General features: G+C 41.5%; 1 protein-coding gene across 2 annotated transcripts in view; it reads left to right on the forward strand.

Annotated features, from left to right (window-relative positions):
- Nucleotides 1-24,511, forward strand: part of ankfn1a (ankyrin repeat and fibronectin type III domain containing 1a) — a 59,987-nt gene extending 35,476 nt beyond the window's left edge. For both annotated transcript variants that reach the window (XM_027013329.3, XM_081697863.1), the window contains exons 10-24: nucleotides 1,097-1,291; nucleotides 3,599-3,712; nucleotides 4,039-4,136; nucleotides 5,298-5,388; nucleotides 6,974-7,081; nucleotides 12,863-12,962; nucleotides 13,075-13,207; nucleotides 13,692-13,808; nucleotides 14,249-14,464; nucleotides 14,708-14,874; nucleotides 16,206-16,356; nucleotides 16,685-16,853; nucleotides 17,602-17,768; nucleotides 20,665-20,878; nucleotides 22,272-24,511. In XM_027013329.3, coding sequence (XP_026869130.3) covers nucleotides 1,097-1,291; nucleotides 3,599-3,712; nucleotides 4,039-4,136; nucleotides 5,298-5,388; nucleotides 6,974-7,081; nucleotides 12,863-12,962; nucleotides 13,075-13,207; nucleotides 13,692-13,808; nucleotides 14,249-14,464; nucleotides 14,708-14,874; nucleotides 16,206-16,356; nucleotides 16,685-16,853; nucleotides 17,602-17,768; nucleotides 20,665-20,878; nucleotides 22,272-23,038 — 2,807 coding nt within the window. In that variant the 3' untranslated portion in view covers nucleotides 23,039-24,511. The remainder of the gene's footprint in view (nucleotides 1-1,096; nucleotides 1,292-3,598; nucleotides 3,713-4,038; nucleotides 4,137-5,297; nucleotides 5,389-6,973; nucleotides 7,082-12,862; nucleotides 12,963-13,074; nucleotides 13,208-13,691; nucleotides 13,809-14,248; nucleotides 14,465-14,707; nucleotides 14,875-16,205; nucleotides 16,357-16,684; nucleotides 16,854-17,601; nucleotides 17,769-20,664; nucleotides 20,879-22,271) is intronic.
- Nucleotides 24,512-26,889: the final 2,378 nt, after the last annotated feature.

The raw sequence follows: 26,889 nt of genomic DNA on the forward strand, positions 1-26,889 counted from the left end.
CAGATCATATTGTTGAAGTTAATCTTATGAAAATGAATGGAAAGTTTGCAACTTGGATTTGTGTTCCAAGTGAAACAGCTGCCCCAGGATGATGGCAGGGGCACATTTTGGTCAATGAGCAACGCAGGAGATCAAATCTCTGGATGCCTGAAATAGAATTAAAGTGGGGTGGCAAAGTGTGGGCTGTGAGGAACCCCTTTTGAAGACTTGGAAATTCAGATCTCATATAAAAGCAAAATACTCTGTTATCTACTTGGCAGTCAGTAAAAATTACAAACTTAAACATGGGATGCTTTTGGCTTACATATTTATCAACAATCTCAATTCATCATGGAATAAAATTTAAACTTGGGTCTGATAACTGATAGCTAACTGTACAAAACCCAGCTACTATGATTGACTCAACTGATATTGGCTTCAAAGCTTTCAGTTTTTGGTATTAGATCCCAATCCACAGGGAGTTCAAGGTAATTTTTCTTGAAGCCGATCTAAAGTCCTGACAGATCCATTGTTGAGAAAAGAAAGAGTCTCAGTATTTGCTGTTCTGGGTGCTATATGTGGTATCACTTCTAGGTTGCCATGTTATAGCTCCATAACTGTCTTGCCCAACACAGTCAGTCTGACATTTTCTGGTCCCATTTTGATGGTTGACATCAATTACCTTCCTTCATTCTCAGCTCTATACCTGCCCTAGACTCTTCTGTGCCTGTCTTTATTTTAAGAAAATTAACAAGCACAACTTTCCACACATTTTTCCCTTTCTGTAGTTTAAATGGTAGATGGCAAATCCCTTATATTAGAACACCCATCAAGATGCAGGGTGTTATCAGTTCACCCACTAAAATGCAGTAAGTACAGGCTCTCTGCTTGTGAACTTGTGACTTATAGTTTTATAGCAGCCATGCTGCTGTTTCAACAATTGCTGATTGTGACTTAAACTGTGGAGGCTATAACTGGAAATTTTCATAAGGAGAAGGTAACAGCAGAAATGCTGAGGTAAAACAAATGAAGATGTAGTGTACTGGATGTTGACTGAAATTGTCTCTGAGAGTCCCAGGAGTGTGCACTGGTTGAGCGGCAGTGTTTCATGTTTCAGTTGTGAGCCAGGAGCGCCGGGAGGCCCATCTCTCAGCGTTGGTGCAGGAGGCTCAGAGGAGAGCCAGTGAGCTGTCCACGCAGGTGATGAGGGAGAACCTGAGTCTGGAGCCGTCTGACAAGGAGAAGCAGCTCAAGGCCTGGGAGTGGAGATGCAAGCTCTACAAACGCATGCGCACCGGCTTTGAGCACGCACGTGAGTTGGGTTCTCTCTGTCTCCTATAATGATGGGGTCAGACTACATTTTTGTCTTTCACGATAGTCACTATGACAGACTAGGCATTTACAGTGCCATAAATGTTTGCGGCATCTTCGTTAGGGGACCAAGGCAGGGTTAAGGGACTACATGTTTGATGCCAGCCAGACATTGTTCACATTCTTACATGAGTTCATAGGTCAACAGAGAGGAGGATAAAGAAACTGCAAGTCATGACTACAGAAGCACGATGTGTGATGCTGGTGGATTTGTGTTCCAAAAGGAAAAAGAAAAGAAAGAAAAAAACAATAACTGTGGACTTGTGTCTGGGTGTCGTGAAAAGGACAATATGGAAAGAGAGACAGTTTGTCCATGAAGCTAGAAGCTTTCCTCCATTTCACTGTTCTACCCCACTGCTGCTATAGCAGCATCCCTCACTTTCTAAGCCATGTTTACCTGTGTGCACTAGAGAGTACTCTGTCATCCAATTGGTCAATGTCAAGGAACATGTAGTTGTCAGACTAGGTAGATGATAGTCCCAGACGCCACATCGCTTCGATTATCTCACGTTATAAGGCCCGCTCTTTGTTCCCAATGCTCATATTCAAGGCCAGACGCTGGAAATTTGTTGGCTATGGCTTAACAACTGTCAGGTTGAAAATGTTGGAATAAGAATTTCATGCAGCGCCATGCACTGGAGAGTTCGTATTTAAGAGAGTTCATATACACCTGCACAAATGCATGCACATATACGGACACACACATTCGCTGATTCTCTGCAACTTAGTGACTAACTTTGTCTAGTGTGTTTCTGTGGCAGTTCAGCTCATCACATTATTGCTTATCACAGACCTAAAATCTACTCCACTCATGTTGTCACACTTTTATTTGTATGCTGTTGTTCGGTAGCAATTGGCTGTGTGGGTATAACCAGCGTGCTCCAAGTATTGATATCAGATTCACTGTGTAATCAGAAACAATCCAACTCCCCTGAAATGACCCTTGAGTTTTGATGGATGGAACACCCTCATGAAAACTGACTGCTTGTTATACCAAGTTTTGTGGGATTCTTGGTGTAAATGTCTCCCAAGGTCACCATTACAAATCAGCAATGCTCTGCCACAGACACTGTCAAAGATCAAATTGCTGAAAGATTTTCCAATTCTCACAGGAGACTTTAAAAGTGTTCCAGAATGGTGCTTTTAGTGGTGCGGTGTGCCCTGTGTTACAAATAGCCCAATGAACGCAACTAGGAGGAAAGCAGATTAGGGATTAAGGTGCTGAGACAGGAGACAGGAGCCTCTAATGCTCTCAGTACCACGGTTCTTTCTGCAGTCAGAATCAATAGGTGATCATTTGGGTGATCAAACGGTGAAGTTACACTGCATTCACATTTCACTGTACTGGATTAAAGCTCTTGAAAGAACAATGCATGGGAGAAGTGTTTTTTTCTGCTATAGTTGAGAGCCCTTTTTCCAAATGAAACTTGGCAGGTCAGTATATAAATAGCAAACAGGTTTTCATTTGGTATTGAAATTAGCCGAGTGGAAATTTCTGTCCAGTCTTTATGGTCATCTCCTTCAAAATAGGGTTCACATTATAAAGTGACAAAGTAATAAAGAGCAATTCAGTAATGATGACACTTGGTGGCACTTATGAGTATAAGAATTGTTGAGAATTAATTCTGCCACTCCATCATCTGTATGGCAATGTTAGTGTTTTCTAGTTGCTTGCTGTAGCAGGCTTTTGTCATTTTTGAAGCAGGCGCATATTTAGCTACAGATTGATTGTTGCCACATTGTGCTTATATTTGATGTCCCTTTTTGGTCTCACTTTTAAATGACAAGAAAATAACCAGCAGAAAACAGGTTTCCATCCACATTTAAAAACTGTGTGTACAGACAAATTCTGTTTTACACACTTTCCTGAGTTAGCCAAAATAGTTCCCAAATCATGTCAAATAATTTACAGACCTGCAATAAACGAGTCATCTAATTAGACAGAGGTATACCTGCATACTAATTTGTCCTGGTTGTAAGGAATTCTTATGAGATCAGACCAGCCATGTCTCATCTTTTAACACCAGCAATATTAAGTGGTTAACCGTCTGTGCCTCTCAGCAAGATGCTCTGCGATTGGTGGCAGAAGGTACACCCCATGGAACAATATGCTAAATGACCTTGTGGATATTACATGTCAAATTTATAGAATCCTAGTCAAAGAATATAATGATACTTTCTCCACCTTGTCTTTTAATAGCAGGCCTTAGATCTCATTTCATGTCTGACCTTTGACCTTGCATGGCAGAGGCTCCAGAGGCTCCGGCGGCTGTGCGCTTGACTGTGAGCAGCAGTACGTCTCTGACTGTCACCTTCCAGGAACCAGTAAGCATGAACTCAGCTGTGGTCACCAAATATAAAGGTGAGCCCTCCCACCTCAGCACCCCAGTTTATTGAAAAACACACGAGTTACTGTGTCTCACTCCTCTACTTTAGAAGTCACTGACAATAGGTTTTTCTCATCCCCCTTTTCCAATAAATTTGTCATCTTTGAGTTAAAATATGTTTGTTAGGATAAAATTTGTTCAGAGAATCCAATTAAAGGAACTTCTAGTGTAAAAGTCTCTTTATAGGCCTTGTGTCCTTGTGCATTACTCTGTTGTTTGATATTGTTCCTACGTTGACTAAGTCTCAAGTTAATCTGCTCTGTCCTTTTCTCTGCTCTGTGCTGTGGGCTGTTTCTGGCAGTGGATTGGAGCTGTCTAAAGGACTTCTCTTTATTAGTGGGAGAGATGATCCTAGAGAATCTCCAGTCTCTCAGGTGCACAATAACAGGTCTTACTACGGTAAGCATGGAGAGCCAACAAAACTCTCTTTGAACGATGGTTTACTTTTCTAGTTTTCCGGTCTTATGGTTAATCATACATGCACTGTACTCTTTAGAGAACCTTCAAAGACAATTACAAGATGGAATTTTAGAAATGTGTGCCTTAAAACCCTGTAGGTGCTTGGCTTGCCTGATTAATTTGTTGCAAGATTCAAATTCATAGTTTAACACCTACACTCTGGATCCCAAACCTAGCTCAATACATTATAATTGTGAAGAAATATGGTCTTGCAATTCAGTTTATGGTTATTGTCACGGTTACCCCTCCTCTGGCATCGCGGTTCCCATGGCTATGCTCCATCATGTGTTCTTTGTTTCAGTTTCTTATCTAGCCATGTGCTTTCTGTTTGTTTTGGTTCTGTGCCCCACCTTAGCCACACCTCCCACCTGTGTCTGTTTTGTTATTCTTCCCCTGTGTAATCAGCCCCAGGTGTCTGCTGTTAGTACCTTGTGTCTTTAAGCCCTGGGTTTTTTCCCTGTCTTGTTACTGGTCATTGTTTGATGTTATATATTTCATGTTAGATGTACTGCTCTGTTTTACGGTTTCTACATAATGGTTACCCTGTGTTTTGTATCCCTCGTTTATCTAGTTAGCCTCCTTTTTTTAAGGTTAGCTTCGGTGTTCTGTTGTTATCTATTCTTGTCTTGTTTCTGTAACTCATTCCTCTTGCTTTTTGGCCCTGGACCTTCCCTACAATTCTGGGTTCAATAAACGTTGTTCTTCTCAGCGTTTGTGTTGTTACAGTTGTTTAGACAAATAGTTACACAAATAAAAAAGGTGTGCATTATATATCAATGTGTTATTAGTTATTAAGAATTGTTTGTTAATTATTTACACACACACACACACACAAATACATACATACATAATACATACATATATTTTATATATATATATATATATATATATATATATATATATATATATATATATATATATATATATATATATATATATAATGAGGTTTTACAATATGGAAAACATCCCATCATATCTAAGACAACTGCAGTAATAATGTTATACTTCTTGTGTGTGTGCGTGTGTGTGTGCGCGTGTGTGTGTGTGTGTGGGGGGGGGGGTGCGTGTGTGTGTGCGTGCGTGCGTGCGTCTCTCTCTCAGGGAAGACAGTACTATGTCCGGGTATCTGCATACAACATGAAGGGCTGGGGACGAGCGCAGCCCTCTCAGCCCCCTTGTGCTGTTCCCTCCAGTAGGTTAACATATATTCACTGCCATGTCTCTGTTGTCATCACCGTATGAAGTAATGGTTCTCTGCTGTCATCACTGTATAGAGTAACAGTTCTCTGCTGTCATCACCGGATGCAGTAAAGATTCTCTACTGTCATCACCATTTGTAGTAACTTCTCTGCTGACATCACTGTATGCAGCAGCAGTTCTCTGCTGACATCACTGTATGCAGTAACGGTTCTCTGCCAACATCACTGCATGCTCTCTGCCAACATGTAGTAATTGTTATCTGCTGACATCATCATATGCTGTAACAGTTGTCTGAGACATCACAGTACCCAGTAACAGTTCTCAGCAGATGTCATTGTACACCTTAACAGTTCTCTGCAGACATCATTGTGTATAGTAATAATGAACTCAGTATGTTGTAGGTCTACCAGAGACCAAATGTTCCCTACAGCTAAAACATTCTTGAATCAAGATGTCTCATATTTATAATTCTGTCAAATGAAAGGCTAGTTGAACATGGGGATGTTTGTAGATGGGGTGCTGCATGTCCCTGAGTGCTGAACATCTGCCATTATTTGACTGTCACGACTTACTTGGCATGTCGTGCCGCCGCTGTTCTCTGTGGCTGACCTCGAGGTGCCTCTTTAGAAGTGCTACTGGGAGTGCAAATGAAAGCAATGTTACAAACCCCAGTGTTACAAGTATTGGCTCACTATACATCAAATGGCTGCTCAATACATAAATAGAAACTACACTCAGTCACGGGGCTGAGATTTAGCTGCGCAAAATGGGGCGTTTTGTAATACTACAGTTTTCATTGTAAACTTTGCAAGAAAATATGAACCTAGACTCTCGCAGACAAGAACGTGTTTAATGCTGTTTGCATTGCACATGCATGTAGTCATTTGTCTCCTAAAGTGCTGTTTTTGAAGCTGCGGGTTGCTAATCTCAAGTGGCTCATTGAGGTTTAAACGCGGCTTGGCAAATCTGATTTGGTCGTCTGAAGTTATATGCTCCCATTAATTTGTGGTGAAGCCTTAGGCTTAGAGGCAGCCTAATCAGTCTCATATAGTCAGAGCAAATAAAGGTTGTCCTCCATGTACAGCATACAGAGAAATAAACTGTACAATGCAGTGATGGGCTCAGAATGGAGGGTTTTGAAGTTTAAATCTCTCCTCACATCCAACCTTGCAATATGCAATATGTAACGGTATATTAGATGTCCAGATGTTTTTTTAATATGATTTCACCTACTAAGTAAAGGTGTTAAAGTGTGTAACCAAGGGAAGAAGCCTTTTTTCTAGGTGCTTCATATATGCACATGGTGGTGTTCATTGACTATGTTAACAGTTTATAGTTTACTGTACTTCCTTATTTTTATTACCAATATGTTTACACACAAACTAAACTGATTCAGATTTTTTGAACAGGGTTTTGAGATGGTGTTTTAGTATCTCTGTAAGGTTAAAAAAACTGTTTATACTAAGTACAGATGGTTATTCAGAGAGCAGTATAACAAAATCTCAGAGGTGTAATATGAACTGTTTGTGTGTGTGTGTGTGTGTGTGTGTGTGTGTGTGTGTGTGTGTGTGTGTCAGACTGGAAGGAGTGTGATGGACGAGAGTCCCGTCGGAGAGGGCATGTTGAGGCCATGGAGAGGCTGCTCCAGCAGGTCCGCGCCACACACCAACACTACAGCTGTGGAGGTACAAACACACACACACACACCATAAGCTATACTAGTGCTGTGGAAGTACAAATGCACACGCACACACACACAGACCCACACACGCCAACCGCACAATACTACAGGTCTGGAGGTACAAACCCACAAACACATACACTACAGTACAATAGCTGTGAAAGTACACAAACACACACACACTACACAACACTACAGCTGTGGAGGTACACAAATACACGTTCCACAACACTTACACAACACACCTGTGGATGAACAAATACAAACCCACACACACACTCAACACAACACTACAGCTATGGAAGTAGAAACAAACACACACTCAACACAACACTATAGCTGTGGAGATACAAATGCACACGCCCTACACAACATCACAGCTGTAGAGGTACAAACACCCAAACACACACGCAGATACACACTCTACCAAGCACTCTTATTTAAAGCATGTATGAGAATCATGCCTCTTTGTCACTCCCCCTCTGTTTCTTTTGAACACAGGCCCTTGCTGTAGTGGATAAGCGGCTTTTTCTTTTTTGCCTTGACTGCCGGTGTTGTTTGTTTTAGCTTGTGTAGTTGTCTAGCTTGGTCTGAGCTTGGAGTTACTCTCAGTGAGTGGTCATTGTCTTAGAACTATATTTTATTTTGTACATGAAGTATTTAATTATTTGTTTGTTTAGCTTATAACACGTTGATGGCCCTTTACATTTGACCTGAAGTGTTTATTTCCAGCCATGGTCAGGCATACTGAGGTTTTGAATGTCTTGAGTGGCTGGACCTTCTGTTAGAATACAGCTGAATTTCCAACTGGGCACCTTTAAATTAGGTGGAACTATATTTTATTATAACATACTTCAATCTTAATATTACGTTATATACACTGGAGAGCAAAATTAGAGAACAAATTATGAACACTTGATTTTTTCAGAAATAATGTAATCTTCATTGGTCAACATTTGAAGGATCTTTTTGTTAGGAGTATACCATGCCACTAGAACAGTGTTTCACAAAGTAACCAAGGCATTTCAACATAAAATCTTTATTTTGGTAAAAACTTAATGATCAAAATTAGAGAATAGCAATGAATGTAGCACAGAGAAAGATTATAACTAAATTTTCTGAAGGTTACAACAGTCACCAATCGGTAGGAAGTGTACAGGCTGTTGCTTTTAATGACTTCAGCACATCTGCAGCCATAGGACATCACTAGTCTCTCACACTGCTCTGGTGTGATTTTGGTACATTCTTCTTGCAGTCTCTTCCACAGTTCGGTGACTTGTGGATTTCTTGGCCATAACTTTGTCAACAAGGATTTTCCAGAGGTTTTATTTTGGGTTTGGATCAGGACTCTGGACTGGCCATTTCAATGCATCAATGTTGTCAGTTTCAAGGAACTGCTTTACCTGTTTTGCTGTGTGACAGGGGGCATTGTCCTGCATTAAAATTGCTGGCTGATTGAGTGATGAACACAAGGAAGGAATGACGTGTTGTTGATGAAAGTTCTCATACACACTTGCGTTCACTCTGCCATGTAGCTGTATGAGAGGTCCAACTACTGCTGCTGAAAACATTCCCCAAACCATGACACTTCCTCCTCCACCTCTCAGTGACTTCTTTACACACTTTGGGTTCAGTCTTTCCCCAGTTTGTCGACAAACATGGTGTTTCCCATCAGACCCAAATAAATTAAACTTGCTTTCATCAATAAAGTGAACTCTGGACCATTCCTCCTCTGTCCATACAACATGCTCCTCAGCAAAAGGTTAATCTAGCCTTTTGATTCTTTCTGCCAGTTAGAGGTTTGGTCACTGCAGAGTGGGCTTTCATTCCAAATGCTCTTAAACGTTGAGACACTGTGTGATGAGACAGATCCTTACCCTGTTCAGTGCTGAACCGGCAAGCAATTCCAGCTGCAGTGTTGAACCAAGTACCCATGGACATTCTCCGCATTATCCTGTGCTCTCTTGCATTTGTCTTTCATGGGCAACCAGCCTTCTTGGGGGACTTGAATGAGTTTGTGATTTTGTAAAGATGCAATATTCTAGAAATGACAGACTTGGAACGACCAACTTCTTTTGCTATGGCTGATAGCATCACCCCTTTGGCCTTCATCTGGACAACCTGCTGCCAGAGGGTTTCATTCACTTTGGAACGGCTCACCATCTTGCAAAGTCAGTAGAAACTGGAAAGTTAGGCTGCCACTTAAATAGGGTTTGTCATATAATTAAGGAAATTAGCACCAGGTGCCAGATTAACACCAATAACTTGCAGGTATTTGAAAGTGGTCTCTAAATTTGATCAGTGTTCTTTTTCAATTATGTTATTTGAGTTTTTTATACTCTGCTTTAGAAAATATACAACTCATGTAATAAGCTTAAAATACTGCTCTTTTACTCCTGTTAGGATAAATTCACATAGGACTACACAGTGACTTTGACATTTAGGAAATTGTGTGGTGTTCTCTAATTTTGATCTGCAGTGTATGTGATGGGGCCCGTTTAAACAATGCAGAGAAGATATATCTACGAGTAGCGACAGTACCTGGTGTAGTGATGAGTGTACTTTCCTCTAGCATCCCTGCCCTCTCAGCCTGTTCAAAGAATGTCAGAGTGGTGTCATAAATGCAAAGCAAGCCTATAACCTTCAAACAGCAGATGTAAGGGGGCATGCAGAATGCAGAAATGATCTCATGCCCATCATCTGTTTTTTTAACCAGACATAGAGAAGTCTTTTGCGTCAGTCTTTCGCTCTGTCGCTCTTTCTTTCACCCTGTGTCAACTGTTTTCTGTCCTCTCATGTTACTCTCATCTTCCTATAAGCTCACCCATCTTTCAGTAGATTAACTCTGTCTTGAAGTACCGAAATGAAGCATGGTAAAAATGTTTTGCCTCCATTATGCGCACCCAGAGCAGTGTGAATGCACTCTCTCAGCCTCCCTCACGCCTCCTCCGTACCTGCCAGGAGACAGGAGCATGGCGCTGGGAATTGTGTACATAAATAATCTTTTAATGCATTTATCCATTTTGGATTCCACGCATTTATGGGCCTGTGGTGTCGCCCGTATACTGCAGCTTTGTAAAGCCCAGGGCCTGAGCGCAAACACCTCTCCGGATCGGGGAGGCTTCAGCGCGGCGCTCGGTCTGTATGCAGAGAGCACGGCGCGCCAGCCTTGGCCCACGGCCCACACACTAATCCTGAAGCCGGCTGGAGGGGCATAGAGGAGTGTTGTTCACCGTGCTGACAGTAGCTCAGCACTCACAAACACCAGCTTCATTAGGCAGCTATGCGCGTCGCCACTGGCGGGGAGGAGAGGGAGGGAGAAGCAGAAAAGCCTGCATCACTCATCTGTTTATGAGTCAACACATGAGTCAATGATGTCAGGGGGGCGTCAGCCAGAGACGCAGGCGACATTATACTGGATAATTGATTCTAGAAGAAAAAGTCTATTTGAGAGCTGTTTACGGTTCGTCCCCCCCGCCCCCCCCACCACCACCACCGTGTGATTCGTGATGTTTAAGAATTTGCACTGAAAAGTAGAAAAACATAAAATTGCCTCCCACAATGTCTGACAGAAAACCCCTCTGCGTTCATGTTTCAAGAAGAATTAAGCTTTTAGGCCTCGCTGATTTTGAGTGCTTGAGACATAGTACTCTCTCAAGTGTGTTTGTTTCTCACTGAGTGTGTCTGTGTGCTGGTGTGTACTGTGCGCACAAGCACACATGCTGGCAGGGGCGATGTGTTTACCTAGTTTATTTTTGGAGAGACGGTGTTCGAAAATAAATCTGCAAAATTAATCAGCACTGGTACAATGCCACCACTATAAAAACCATGGCAAAAAAGTGCTCATTTAAGGGGAGGTTATCTTAATTTATGATGTGTATATGTGGAGCTGAGAGGGTTCTCACAGACCAAGGGGTGTGTGTGTGCTACACACAGCTCTCTGTGTTCCAGCACGAGACACAGTGACAGACACTCACACGTGCGTGCGCGTGCACGCGCACGCACACACACACACACACACACACGCAAGCACACACACACATCCTCAGCTCCACTCTATGCCCAGTTATGTAAGCTGCTTCTGTGAGTGGGGCCCTGGAAAGTCTTGCTATGACCATTATAGATGAGCTTGCTAGTTTCACATATGTTGAAAAGGCTCTGTTGACCTTCACTAAATTACTTAGAAAATGGAGAATGCTACCATCACTCCTCCCTGCATCTCTCCTGCACACTCCCACTCTCTCTCTCACTCACCTCCTTTCATGGTCACAGTCAGTGCACATGGTAGACAGATGGATTGCCAAGTCATTAATCAAAGGTGATCCATTTTTTATTTTCATAAATGAAAAGGCATTTCTTTATTTATTTGGGGTGACAGTTTGGCGGCGCAGGAGGCCAGCGCACTCATGTCGTATAATCCACATGTCAAAGTCAGTTAACCTCCAGAGCAAGAAGTAAGTCCAAATCCGGGGGAGTTATCAGCACGCTCCTGAACAGCAGCCATGGCTGCTGGAGCTTCCCATGCACTCTCATGCACAGGAGGCTTCATGCTGCGCAGCGCCGCGCAGGGGCAGATGGGCATTAATTTCCTATCTGAGTAACAAAGTGGAGTTTCAGTGAAATATCCTGTGTTCTGCCCCCAACGAACTGCATGCAGTAGGACTTTGATGATGCACACAGTTCCCATTATGAGACATCAGTGTTATCTGAAGTTTTAAGAAGTGCGGAATAGACCATTAGCCCGCTTACAGATACATTAGTTCTGCTTTGGTTATTTTATCATTGAAAGATCATAGTGCACAGATATGTGGAACTTAGACAGTGAACCTTTCACCCGAGTTTTTCCCCTTGTCAGTGGGCACATACTGTTTAGTGGATACTGCTAGTAGCTGTTAAAAGGACAGGGCTCTTCTGGGGCTCGTAAGACCAGTGGTCCACAAGGGGGTGGGGTGGGGGGAGGAGGTGATGGGGGATTTTAACTGGCAAGTTCCCCCTCACACGCTCCCTCCCATGGAGACAGAGAGGCTAGAACTAGCGTGATTGCTTTCGTGGTGGCTACATCTTGCTGATCGCCACTCACGCGCTGTAAACAGCTTCTCAGCGGCATGGACTGCTCCGTCTGCCCCGCTGTTTACATGGGGGGCAATTAACGTGACGCTTCATTTCATGAAAACAGGGACGTCTGAAGATAGGCATCGCTGAACGGCGTGCTGATATGGCCACATTAGAAACGGGAGATACGCGGCTGAAACGCTGCAGATAACTCTTCTGACGGTGGTGTGACCCCTGTGACCCTCTCGCTTCACAGGCCCTGAGGCACACACACTCACACTGTTCTGTCTGCCCGCGCCTCTCTGTTAACTGGCTAAATGCGGCCAGGCCTTCTGCTCTAGTGTTTTGCTCCTGCAGTCTCTTTGTTCTCCAGACATTTTAAATGCATAACAAAATGCCACACTTTTGTCCTGGGCTTCTTAAAACATTCTTAGGTTTTTCTCTTTCTGCATGGCGGCAGCATCCTGGTGATGCACATTGTCATAATCTGCTACCTTCATGGTCGTCCCTGCTACCAGCTATTACTGCACACAAGTTATTGTTCAGTTGTTTTTGCTTTCAGAAGGATATTGTGTTTCTGTGTCTTTGTGTGTGTATGTGTGTGTGTGTGTGCGTGCATGTGCGTTTGTGTATATGTGTCTGAGAATGTGTGTGTGTGTCTGAAAATGTGTGTGTGTGTCTATTTTCAGTTCAGTCTTCTTGTGAATAAGCCCTGCTCCCCTGTATCTTTCAGACATGTTGAAGCTGCAGAACTCCAGCCGGAAGCAGTCGGTCTCGAGAAGCCTGAAACATCTCTTTCATTCCTCCACTAAATTTGTTAAAAGTCTTAAAAGGTCAGTGTACATTATATACTTAACCCGGCTCTCATGATGGCATGTCTTGCCGCCTTCTGTCATCTGGGGTAATCTCTCACGCACCAAGCTTGTCCTCTCGCCCGGGCTCCAGAGGGATCTACATAGCCGCAGTGTTTTATCACAAGGACAGTCTGCTGGTGACTAATGAGGACCAGATCCCCATCGTAGAGGCGGAGGACTCCTACAGCAGCTCCCTCATGCAGGACTTTCTGTGGTTTACCAAGGTATGACAAACACTTGGCCTGACCGCTCTGCCCGGGTAATGGAGGGAGCAAAACGACTCTAGTTAAGTAACAGCATGTTTGGAGATGTATTTTAAACCATAGATTATTGTGAAATGACAGAGACATCTGTCCAAATATTTTCCTATGGTTTATTCTATCTTATAACCATCATGTTATCCCAATTTAATACATGCTGTTCCATTTTATGTTATTTATCATAATTATATTTTATATGGCACCGTGGTTCCTACACTAAATCTGACAAAACAGAGCTGAACCTCACTGGTGCTGTAGTAATCTTTGCATTGACCCAACATGTAAGTAAATATTTGTATCTGTGTGTGATTCATATGTGTGCATGTGCATGCTTGTGTGTTTGTGTGTGTGTGTGTGTGTGTGTGTGTGTGTGTGTGTGTGCATTCTTGCATGTGTTTTTTGTGTGTTTTTATGTGTGTTTGTGTGTGTGTGTGTGTGTGTTTTGCAGCTGTCCTGTATGTGGGAGGATGTCCGATGGCTAAGGCAGAGCATGGCTATTTCCACATCCTCCTCCTCCACATTGCAGTCCAGGCAGAAGATGCTGGTGGCGGCTGGTCAGCTCCAGGTCTTCCAGATCCTCATTAAACTCTCTAGTGCCTTATTAGTCTAATGTGATTCGCAGCACACAAATTGAATTGAATCCAGTAATCCACAGTGAGAAATTTGGAACATTTCTGGTTGCGTGTGTATTATTTCTGGTTGCGTGTGTATTATTTCTGGTTGCGTGTGTATTATTTCTGGTTCCGTGTGCATTATAGGTGGGAGGCTGTGCAGTTTTTATGCACTTGATTTCAGAGTGAATAATCCTGGCCAATTATGTGTTCTGAAGCCCAACAGCTTGAGCTATTTGTTTTACAAATGCAACTGTTGTCTTACTGCACTGTTGTCTTCGCTTCATATTTTGCCTGTGCTATAGAACACATAGTGGTACTGTTCAATCAGTATTTCACTAATCCAGAGAACAGCCTTTCTTAATCACAGCTATGCATCTTTCTGTGCACACAGAACCTTCTGGGCACCCACAACCTGGGCCGGGTCCACTACGAGCCAATTAAGGATCGCCATGGCAACGTGCTGCTGGTGACCGTAAGAGAGATGGAGAGCCTGTATTCCTTCTTTAATGGGAAGTGGATGCAGGTATCCAAATTGCAGAGCCAGAGGAAGTCTCTGTCCACGCCCGAGGAGCCATATGCCCTGGACATTCTGCTCATCACCATACAGGTACGGCTGCACTGAGCTCTGCCGCTGTTGGCCTAAAGGTTGATATCAGATTTATTTTGAATTACTGCTGGACCAATGCTGCTCTCATGGGAAAAGATTTCATCTTCATGTCTGTCATTTGTTTTCTTTAGACAAGCTTTAATAATGTGAAGGCAAACACACAAGTCAAATAAGGGTCCAGAGAGCCCCTGTGTTTGTGTTGGTTGTACTGTGAGGGAGTTGTGCTGCTGCTGTTCTTCTCAGGACACCCTAGCGTACCAGCGGCGCAGCCAGCACCGACTGTCTCCAGGGCTTTACCTCGGCTACCTGAAGCTCAGCAGCTCTGTGGACCAGATCAAGGTGCTGGTCCCACAGCGAACCCCCAACATGCTCTGCCATGCCAGAATACGGGACAACTGGAACGTCTCGAGGTTAGCGCCATATGGAAATCTGCATACTCTTCCTCTTGGTTTTATCATCATCTTTCTTCAGTTGAGCACACTTTATAGCACTCTAATGGTTAGAGTACAAAGAAAGTTAAAATCATTTTTAATGGGACGAGATGCATCATTAGATTCATTGTAATGATCATGAGCAATTTTGATGTTTCTTTTAAGCCTTTAGCTAATGTCTTAGTGTTGAGGTTAATATTTGAGCAGCATTGAAGTTGGAAATCTCATTAGTTTTGAAACCAGAGCAGTACATTAGTCTTTGGTTAGTGATCAAACGAATGAATAACCCTGTCATGTGTAATGCCTCTCTCCTTCACATACCTTTATGCTTTCTGACCATGATTTAGAAATTAAACTCTAACTTGCCGAGTTTAATCTAAGCAGCAAAACATCCTGCACATACAACTATTATGCCAATTATGTATATAGTTTACATATAGAATTCAGAATGTATGTCAGGCACCTATCTCTGATAAATAAGCACAGTTAAACACCTTGTATAATGTATAAGCAGACAAACGGACATTTCTCATTGGGCCCGTGAATGAATGAAGGGTGCGTGTTCCTTTAAAGATGAAATATTGAAATATGTCCACAGTCTGGAATGCTCCCCCTCACCGCAGGCATACATACTTTTTTGACACGGCCATTTTTTATGAGCAAAACAAAACTCCTGTTTGTTTTTGTTCAGTAAAGGAGCTATTTATTTATTTTCATCTCAGGTCACGATGTTGACCCCAGTAGGCAAGTCCAGACAGGGAGAGCATTATCCTGCCGCTTAGTGTGGTAGTAAAACTAAATTTACTACGGGGGCCGGAGTGTGGAAGTCAGCGGGAGGCTCACACAGGATGATGCCCACTCACGGCTCGAGGAAAATCTCTGGAGCAAAGAAATGTACCTTTTTTCCACTAGTATTGGCCCCCTAGATTCCTCTGTATCCTCAGGAGCTGCATCAAATATCTCCTTATTACGCCATCTGTGGCTTCTCAGCCACTGACTCCACCACTGTCTTTGTATGGCCTTATCAGCCACAAGTTTTAAAATAGAGGGAACTTCACCGCATTTTGTCTCAGGACTAGACGTTCAGGCTGAAAATAAAGCGTTTTCCTCCATCTCGGGGCCTCGGCTCCCTGTATCAGGAACTTGTGTGGCTTCCCTGGCTGCCCACCTGGTCCTGGAAACTCCACCATCTCTTAACGGGGGTCTGGAGTGGTACAACCTAGACCGAACACATCAGCAGAAGTTAGTCAGTAGTATGTTTCTCACTCTGTGTGCGTGTGTGTGTGTGTTTACTGTCCCTCTCCTCACAGAGATGAGTGGGAATGGCTGCAGACTCTGTCTGGCCCAGTAGAGGTGGAAAGAGCAGATCAGGAGGCAGAGTGCCATGCTCCCCTGCTCCTTCCAGAGCTCCAGACAGCCATTAAGAGTCTGCTCCGCCAGATCAATCTACCTCTGCACCAGGTACTGGACACATGGATGTAGAATTACACATAAAGATAACATATACACATACAAATTATATAAAGAATATGTACATAAACACTTTAATAATATATAATAGTAGTTCTGTATTGTTGAATTACTCTTTACAATCTTTAGTTCATACTGGTTATTTTAATGATGCTTATCTTTATTTTGCCACACGTTTACTGAAAAACAAAGTTTTTTATATTTAAATGTCTTAATTTTTTCTTGCTAATATGGTGTGCCATTGTTTCACTTTGGCTAAAATGTGTGTGTACATGTGCATCTGCACATGCGTGTGTGTGTGTGTCTGTCCCCTGCACAGGCCAAGCACTTTCGTCTGTACACACAGGAGGTGCTAGAGCTGGGTCACAATGTGTCCTTTCTTTTGCTGCTGCCTGCCTCAGACGACGTGTGCACAGCGCCAGGCCAGGCCAATCACTACACGCCCCACTCAGGCTTCCTTAACCTCCCTCTTCAAATGTTTGAGCTCGGTACACTGGCTTCTGTTTCAACCCTTACAATATTAGCTCAGTTGGCCTTATAAAATGCACAGATTCCTCCATCCCCACCTCACCCACCCACCCCCTTCTCCATTGCCTCCAATCATGCTCTTAGCGGAGCTTCAGTAAATCATGCAGACCCACACATGCACAACCCAGCAGGGGAGCAGTGTGCTCTGCGCCGGGCCAAACACCACCGTCCCCCTTCCCCCGCACCCCCACACCGCAGACTGGGAAATGAGGAAAGGTTAAGCAAGTAATCGATATCATAATTGAACTAAATATGTGCAAACAATGGCAGATCGATTCGTTTTTCTCCCCTTGTTGTAGGCTGTGCTTTGGTTCGTAAAAGCAAATCTTATTGATATGCACAGCATTGTTTGCAATTTAAAACACTAAATGACTGAATGACTGATAGGCTGATGTTTTTTCGAAAATTGAAATTTGAAATGTGTCACTGTGGAATTGTTTCTGTCTAAACAGCAGACATAAACTACCCACAAATTTCCATTGGGGCAACACTTTTAACAGCCTTTTCAGTGTTCTTGGGGGAAATAATGATAGGCTTTCAAGGTACTTGAACATTCTATATATAAATGATAATGATCATGGTTTTACACAGGATAAAACCAACCAAATAAACACTGATATGTCTCGTGAAGCCCACCACTATGCCTTTTAGCTACAGTGTTGCACTGAATAACTTTTCCTCCTTCTTTTGTTTCTTTGCTGTTCGCAGTTCACTTCTGTGCGTATAAGGAGAGGTTTATCAGTCTGTATTGCCGTCTGTCCTTGGTTCTCGACCTGGACGCCTTGATAACCCAGCAGGCACTCAGAGAAGCCATTACTGACTCTGAACTCTCCACTGCTAAACAGAGACACCAGCATATACTGGACTACATTCAGGTATTAGTATTGTAGACCAGTATATTCAGATATCAGTATTGCAGACTGGAGTATTTTGAGATATTATTATTACAGACTGGAGTATAATCTGATATTAGTACTGCAGACTGGACACTGGTATATTTGGGTATTAGTATTGCAGACTAGACTCTGATATATTCAGGTATTAGTATTGCAGGCTGGAATATATTCAGGTGTTGGTACTTTGTTGGCATTATTCTGTAATGCCTAATACCAAGGCCTACCGTGAGGCTGAGGGAAACATTTGATGATGTGTTACACAGTTAGAATGGCTATTATGTATATTCCCAGACACTCTGAAATGAGTCAAACGTCAAACTACAAAAATAACTTAAGCTAATAATCCAATTAGAATAGTTTATTGATGTTGTAAAGTATAACTACTAGACACATAAACTGTAAAACGGTCTGTTTTTCTTGTGTTGAAATTTCAGTACCAGCTTAGCAAACTCTTACAACGGGACATGAAAGAGAGATGTCTGTTTAGCGTGCATGGCTGAAATAATCCCTCTTCGCCACCATGGTCTGGACTATTAATTGAGATTGACCACAAAACCACAAGAGTGTTTGTATGATGTCAGATCCAAGAGGCTGTGGAAAAAGTGGCACGCTAACCACAGATTACACACTGCCTGAGAGCGATGAGGGGGGAACAAGAATACCAATCAATGCGAGTGACTGCGTGGCTGTGTGCAGCTATGCAATGTGGTATCAATTAGTGTGAAAATGTTAATGTTCCACTCAGGAGTGTAAGCTGAAAAGGGGTGATGTCTGTCAAAATGGCTCATAGGTTAAAAGTGCTAAAGGGGCTGCTCTTGTGTGAGAGGCAGTGATTTCTACTGTGAGGTCCTGTCAAGGAACTAAGGCAGACAGACCGCAAAACATGCACTTCAAATATGAGCAGCAAATAGTGTCATTCACATGAAGCTCCCGAGATACATTTATGCTCACTTTTAAGTGGGAAACGTAGTTCCTGAAATTGGTGAGTTTACATGTACAGTACGCTATCTAGATTAAATTCATCATCTAGTCTAGTCATTGATTTTTCACTGCATTTTGCATAAGACTTTAATCTCCAAATTATTTCCAGTCTCAACCAAACACATGTCAAATTGTTGTTTATCCAATTCAGTTTGATTTAAAAAAAAACCCATTTTTTTAAAAAAGCTATTAAACTATCTCAACGTTAGGAATTTAATTGCCCCCCTCCCCACCCACCACACATAAAGGATAAAGGATACAGGTGTGATATTAAATATATATTGCCTCCCAACCACTCTCCTTTTTACAGAGGACATTACAAGTTTATACATGGTCATCCCTAACAAAGTAGTTTGAGGTGTTTAAAGCGAGTTCTTGATGACCTGAGAAGAACCTTCTCACTCACAGATATTCTCTTGGAATTTGTGTTAAGTCTAAACTGCTTCAGATTTGACCCCAAGTGTTACACACAATTTAGATGAGTTAGTATGGGTACTAAAAAGGGACCATACTCTTCACATCCCGTGGCATGCAAGAACTCCATTCCTCACATACATGCATGTGCAATGAGAATAAACCCTTCCTGCAGAAAAGTTTGGAAATATGTAAAGGATCAGCCATTCAGTCTCCTGCAACTCTGCAGGAGTGGTCAATTGTATCTCTTGCAATATATGCTATCAGTTGTATACCAGAGAAACCAAGAGAAGGCTTCCTGATGGCTTAGTGGAACACCTTTCGACCGCAATTAAGTATTTGTTTCTTTAATACTAATAAACACTGTATTAATGATGTTTCTGTAGTATTGGCAGTTGTTGCTATGGTGGCAATGAAGTGAGGAAAATGAATATATGAATATATCACAGAATGTTAGAGTCCCATGAAATTAATGTCCAGACTTAAATGTCTGCAATTTTGAACACAAACCTCTGCAGTTCCTAGAACCCTCGAACTTCCCACAGTTGATGAAACATTTCTCAATTTCTCTGTTTCTCTGGAATATATATATATATATATATATATATATATATATATATATATATATATATATATATATATTTCGTCAAGTGACGACTAATTTTTATGAAGCTGATCTTGTGGAGTACACCATCTGAGTATTTTTCCCCAATTTGTTGCCATACCTTCATCAAAATGAACACTGATGTGTTGAATTGGCCTCTCTTGTGAGTGAAAGCAAGCCCTTATTATTTTACATGTCATACTCTAGTCCCTCCTTTGTCATTAGAGCCCCAGCATATTTTCCAAAGTAGTCATCCTTTGGTGTCAAACCTCATTCCCATAAGTTGGATCTCACATGGCATTTGCTAGAAGGAGCTCAAATTGCAGCTTTTTTTCCCTCCCACCCTGCCTTTTTTCTTTCTGCACTTTCCCCTCCATTTTGAAATGAATCCTTGTAAATACAATTGCATAGTAACTTTCAAGAATGGAAAATATGAAAATGGGAATTGAGAAGAATCACGATGTGGAAGTCAACAGCACTGATTGAAAACACATTTTACTTCTCTTTTTTTTTCAGCACAAACTGGGAGTTCTACTGAAGTTTGTAGATCCAAAAGAACAATTCTGAACCACTTACATTTTACATTCAACAAGATAACTGACAGGATATGAAATGCAATATTAGTCATTGTGATGTTACATGGCATTCATATTTCAACACTTGAATACCATACAGCAAGTCTTAGTCCTTTTAACCGTCATGAGCATTTTGACTGCCGCAATTATAAAAAGTGTTAAAAATGTAGTTTTCCTCGGAATTTTACCTCTGCTCTTACAAAACATTCTGTTTTTCTTGGAGTCAGTGATTCTGCTGCAGTTGACCTTTCAAGTGGAATAATCATGGACATCATCCCGGTGTTCTGTATTGTTTCAATAGCAAATGGATGAAATGTGGCGGGATATACGGTGGATCACTGATGCCCTGCAGTATGCCCGTTATAAGCAGCCTCTGGGTGGAATGCCAATCACCTGGCTGGTGAATGCCAGTGCAGAGCCTGTAACACAGAAGAATGACTCCACTTCCTCAAACACTGACTACCTGCCAACTCCCTCTCCCTCCCCTGAGATGAGGAGAAGAAAAGCTACAAGTGGTAAAACACTTTATTCATGATCCATGAGTTTTGTTCAAGGTACCATTTAACTGCACATATTTCAGTGAAATGTCTAAAGGTCAGTTGACATATAAGATTCACGACCTGAGATCTGCTGCAACCAGTTTGGCATCTTTGTTGATTTTATTTTAGTAGCTTTTGAAGCTGTCGTCATATGAACAGAGATGGTCTTTGAAAAGTTTGATACGGTGGTCTTCAAAGCCTTTTTTTTTTTTTTTTTTTTTTTTTTTTGCTAAATGAAGGATGTAACTATGGTAACATTTTAAATGACTTCACATGTAGAATCCCAGGAGACCATCAGTGCTATTACAATAATCAGAGATGCAGTAATTTAAAACTACTCTGCTTTCCAAACCTGTTTTGTTTCATTGTGAATCTTAGAACTGCCCTTAGAACTGCCCAAGCAGGAGATGACACTCATCTCCTGCTTGTCTGCTACAGGTATTACAAAAACCCCTCTTGTCTGGTTTAAATCCTGTATTATTGATAGATATTATGTTGTCTTTGGTAAGTACAACTCACTCATCAGTGCCCTTACACAAGGTGTTCTCTCTTTTTCATCATCTACATGTTGCCCCTTGGTCAGCTCATTCAATGCCACTGTCCTTTTTTTTATTGTTACACTGATCATGCACAGATTTATGTGAGTACCAAAACTGCAACTTCCTGTCCATTCCAAATCTTATTATCAGTGACTGAGATGTTGAAAATTGATTGAGCCCAAACATTTTCTTCTTGGTCATATTTTATGACTTCACCTTGTGCTAAAAATGAAAGTTACAAACATTCTGATCCTTTCTTATACTGTGCAATTTCAAACTCTTCATCCGTTAGAAGAATCAAACTCTTCATTAGAATTACTAAATATAAAGATGTATGTGGTCTAACACCCTACATACTTGAGTTTCTTCATCCCTACTTCCTGAGCTGTTCTCTCTTGTTTTCTGAGATTGTACCTGTCCCAAATGTCTGATTGGTTATTGGGGTGGTGTGGCCCCTAAACACTTACCCACAGTCCCTGAATCTCTGCTTGACAATCTCCTCCTTAAGCATCTTTCTCAAAACCTTCCTCGTATACCTTACTTCTCCTGACTTCTGTTTTTTTTTTGTTTGTGTATTTTTGTACAATGTGTGTGTTGATTCTCAAGTATGAGAAGTATCTGACACAAATTAAACTTATTATTATTATTATTATTATTATTATTATTATTATTAATAATAATAATAATAATAATAATAAACATGTTACATGTTATTTGTGTGTAGATGGAATTGAGAATTGACATAAAAATATTTTACATTACCACACACAATGCTTTGCTGTTGTGAGCAGTGGAATTAAGCTGGTGGTTATTTTTGTTCTTCATCTCAGACTCCCAACCAGGCTCGGATGAAGAGGGCTGCTCCGAGGTCTTCCTCCCCACAGACAGCGACTATGACTCAAGTGATGCCCTGAGTCCACGGGATCTAGACCTGGTCTACTCCTCTGCTCAGGATCTGTCCCATCAGGCTGTGCATGCCCTGAGCGGCAGTGCTCCAGATGTCCTACAGATGCATGACCTCAAATACAGTGCCATCTCCAAGGTCAGTCTGGACACTGAGTCCTGCACTAAGGACATGGAGGAGCTCTCCCTGTCTGCCTATTCCACCAAGTCCTCGGACAGGGCATCTCGCTGCAAGTTTCTAATTGACCCGCCACCCAAGCGGAAGCTGCTCTCCAAGAGCCATCCCCAGAGGAGCTATTTTGGTGGGCCCCACCGCTGGCTACGTGTGCAGAGTGAGAGCCAGGCATCCTCGCTCTCTGAGGGAGTGTACACCCGGCAGAGTGACCTGGACCTGCCCCTGGAGCTCCCTCTGTCTTTACCACACTCCCCGTCTGCCTCCTACCGCTTGGATGAGAGGAAGGCTGCTTCTAGAGACAGCAAGCCAAACGTGCGCAGGATCTTTGTGGAGTCCTGCAGTACGACATCCCCCACCAGAGCTGGTGCTGACTGGCTGGAGGAGAGAGAGGAAGAAGACCCAGGGGCCACTGTGAGGGAGACGTTGTCCATGTTCGGTGTTGACTCGGAAGCTCAGGATGTGGATTCAGATGACCAAACAAATGATCAAGTTTCTGAAATACTCAGCAGCACACTTTAGAATGAACCCTCTTGCATCACTGTATCATGTTGGTGTGTCTTGTCATATTGCCACCAAATTGCCTCTAAACTCCACAATAACTTCATTTTTAAGCATGTAGACTCAATGTTGTAAAAGATGGAATTTTACCCTAACTAATTATTGCAACCTCTTGGTAAAATGTAGAAAAATAATATTGAAAGTTGCTGGTCAACTCTGTAGGACTCATAATCCGTGGCTCTGACTGTTAAAATGCTGAATCTTAATGCAACATGAAATAAAGTGCTGCTTTTACCTTTGAACTTGAAACTGCTTATGCATAGACTGGTATCATAGGTAAAAAGTGAAAAGTAGTACTTTTACTCCATCTCTGATTATGGCTTTCAGATATAGCCACATGTTATGAAATATTTGTGTTTTGCCCTCAAAAGCATCTTGGTTAATCAGGCATAATTTGGATGTCCAGGGAAATTATTTTGTCTACTGGCACAGAAAAAAAATTAGACTGGGGTTGCTCCTAATGATTCTCCCCTAAAAGATGCAACAGTCTGATAAGTTACGCAGATGTTAAGTACAATTTGTGTAATAAGAAGTCCTAATCTCTTTATGCAGAAGATATAAGACACTTCAGTATCTGAAAATGGTGTCTGTTTAGATTCGCTTGAGGCTAGACTTGGGTTCTGAGTATTAAACAGGACATTGTAAAAGGGTTCACTCCAGATGAAGGCAATGTGTGAGTGAAAGCTAATCCTCTACAAACATGCAAAGCGGTTTTTAGGACTTTTTAATTGTAGTCATAGGGAGCGCACACATTATTTTCAGAGTTCAGTGAACAGGTTGCGACTGTCTTAGCAAATGCCTTGAGGTGTATACTTTTTCTTTGTTTAGGAGGATTTGTGGTGTGCAGTTCTTCTCTGAAGTATTAGTGGTGTGATCCATTTGTCCTCATTCTTTGTGATGCTGGCTAGCCTATTAGCCTTAAAATAAATGAAAATGTCTCGTCTTGTATGAAAAGACAGGTAGAAAGTGTGCTTTAGAGAGCTGTTTGCATCCTATGCATGATGAATGCAGCAGAAATTCATATATTTACTAGCCTTTTGCCCTTATAAAGAGTGATGCCACCTTGTTTCTTTTTTGGTACTGCAAATTTGTACCTCTATATGAAGGGTGTACACCACTTTATTTGAAAGGTATTTGAGTATTTGGGTATATTGCAACTAAAATAAATAATAAATTATCGTACTCTGACATTTGGTGTCATAAGCCATAGAGATTTTTACTGTATAGACAAATATAAAGAAATATAGTAAGGAGGTTTAAGTACTGCACTGAGAGAGGCTCTGTATGTATTGAGCCAGGGTTTTGCTCTTTGTAAGTACGGCATGCATTTAGCTCATGATGGTTATTCCACAGAGGTTTATAAAACTGTGTGTGTGTGTGTGTGTGTGTGTGTGTGTGTGTGTGTGTGTGTGTGTGTGTGTGTGTGTGTGTGTGTGTGTGTGAAACTGGATGCTGACCACTACGTTCTTTGGAGTCAGAGGCAACAAAGGCAGCTTACATGAGCAACATTGTGAATTTGTCTGTTACAATGTTATGACTTGTTGGTGTTGCAGTGTGTTCAAATGATTTTGCACAACTGTTCATTTAATTCCTCGAGATATGTTTGTACTGGACTTCTGTTCTTTATAAGATAATTGAAATATTTCATCTTCCCACTTCTGTACAGTGATGTCAGCTAGAGCTCATATTAAAATGGAGCTCAGGAAAAAATGCACTATTTTATTATTTCTGTGTGATTGGGTTCAGTCCCCAGCTTTTATAGTACTTGTTCTGCTTATTCCTTTATGAGTGGGGCATTTAAATGAGATATTCTAGTGGAATCACCATACTCTGACCAGCTAGTGTTCCACATAAGGTATTATTGTTAAATTATTAACTGTTTCTCATGATACCTTTATACTGTGAACACAGCAAGCCAAAACAATTGAAGAGCATCCTATCTGTATATTTTTGCATTATGCATTTATGGATCCAAATAATATATTTCAGTATCGTATTTTTGACAGTCCTTGTCCCATGTCATGGCGGTTTCTATTGTTACCTGTTAGCTTTTACAATGCAAATAAATCTGACGTTGTGACAGATGTGTATCAACTTAAATAAACATTCCAGTGGAGATATGTCATAAAATGTTTTGTATGATTTATCACACTTAGTAAATAGCTTATGAAAGTGCTTTTTAAAATATTTTTTATACTATTTTCAGTACATTTGTGAATGTCTACATCTGTATATGCATTTGTTTATAATTAAAAAGGGTCAGTCTTTACAGTCTTTAACAAATACTTTTTGGAAAGTGTATTACATGTACACATTGATATTATTTAAATATTATATCATGCACATGCTACAAAACTGGCAATGATGACTTTCATATTAAATGAAAAGAATACGGAGTGTCCAAAAAAAATGAGGAAGAGAAGGAGGTCAAAAGTCTGTGTGCATGTTTGTATTTAAGACAGAACTGACCCTAAGCGAGCTACAGTGAAACCATGGCTTTTAAATTGAGCGTTCAAATTGCTCTCCTGTTAGATCATCAAAGGTCTTCACAAGAAATTAAACAAAAACAAATTACATTTTTATCTAGCTTGGTCATGAAAGAATCAGGAATATTTGTGTCTCAACCTGGGAGGGCTTTTGATCCATCATTAAGATTAAGAGCACATTGCACTGAGTGTGTGAGACATTGATGGTCATTGTGACTGTGTTTTAACCAGCCTGTCCTCAGTTATTTCCATTAAAATCAAAGGACAAATAGGCCCACTGATGAGATGATTCAGAACATATGGATCTCACTCTGAGAGAATGGAAAAAGCAGAGTGTGTATACATAAGGGTGTAAACCTTGCCAACTATCAAAGAGTGGTCTATGGATCAAGAATCGAGTGACGCAGTGTTTGATCCTCACTAAAAATGGACAGCATCCTGCCTGCCCCTTCAGCTATCGAGGATTGTGGATTCTGTAACTGTTCAAAGTAACACTACAATTTAAAAACTTTTTTTCCCCCATCGAATCCACCATTACCAGATCTAGGTGGGGCCACATAGCATACTTACTCATTTTAAGACACGTTAGACTGCTCCCTACTTTTGGCATTGTATAATTTGTTAATAGGACGAAAAGAATATTTGTTCATGGAGGAGCATGTTTCTCCAGTGCAGAATAATTTGCTGGTTTACCCTAGGGATGGTCATTTTCACTGCTCCCCCTGTCACCACAGTCGGTTGGCACTCTTATCTTGAAACCATCATTTCACCCCATTTCCTATGTCTCGAGTAAGAACACACATCCTACTGGCGCCGGACACATACTGTCACAGCATTAGCCCAGAAAATGACTCCAAGGTCAATTTAAACTTTAAAGAGGAATACAGGAATATCGGAAACAACATTCTGTGTAAATCCAAACACAGGGGCATTTTAGCCATGTGTGCTCTCCCGGTTGTTTCAGGCTTTGCTGAAACTGTCCAAGACCGGTCATGCAGTTAAACCCCAAGACAGCTTGGTGCCATTTCGGTCAACAGAAATTAGGTAAACAAGCGTTATTGTAAACTAAATACATCAGTCTGTACATCAGTCGTAAAATAAGTTTACATGTCCACTTATTTATTCATAATTGTGAATGAATAAATGAATGAATGAGATGCGTGTTTGTACATCATGAATACCATTGTCAAGGGAGCGAGTCTTAATGAGGTAGTCTCTAAGCTCTCTCCATGAATGTTATATTTTGAGATTCCGCAAGCCGGCAGAGGGCGAACAACTGTACTGCGCGCTTTAAGCCCCTAGTCCAGGGTCACTCCATGGCAAACA

The sequence above is a fragment of the Electrophorus electricus genome, chromosome 15, assembly GCF_041902795.1.
Source record: "Electrophorus electricus isolate QZ-2024a chromosome 15, ASM4190279v1, whole genome shotgun sequence".
Taxonomy (NCBI): Eukaryota; Metazoa; Chordata; class Actinopteri; order Gymnotiformes; family Gymnotidae; genus Electrophorus; species Electrophorus electricus.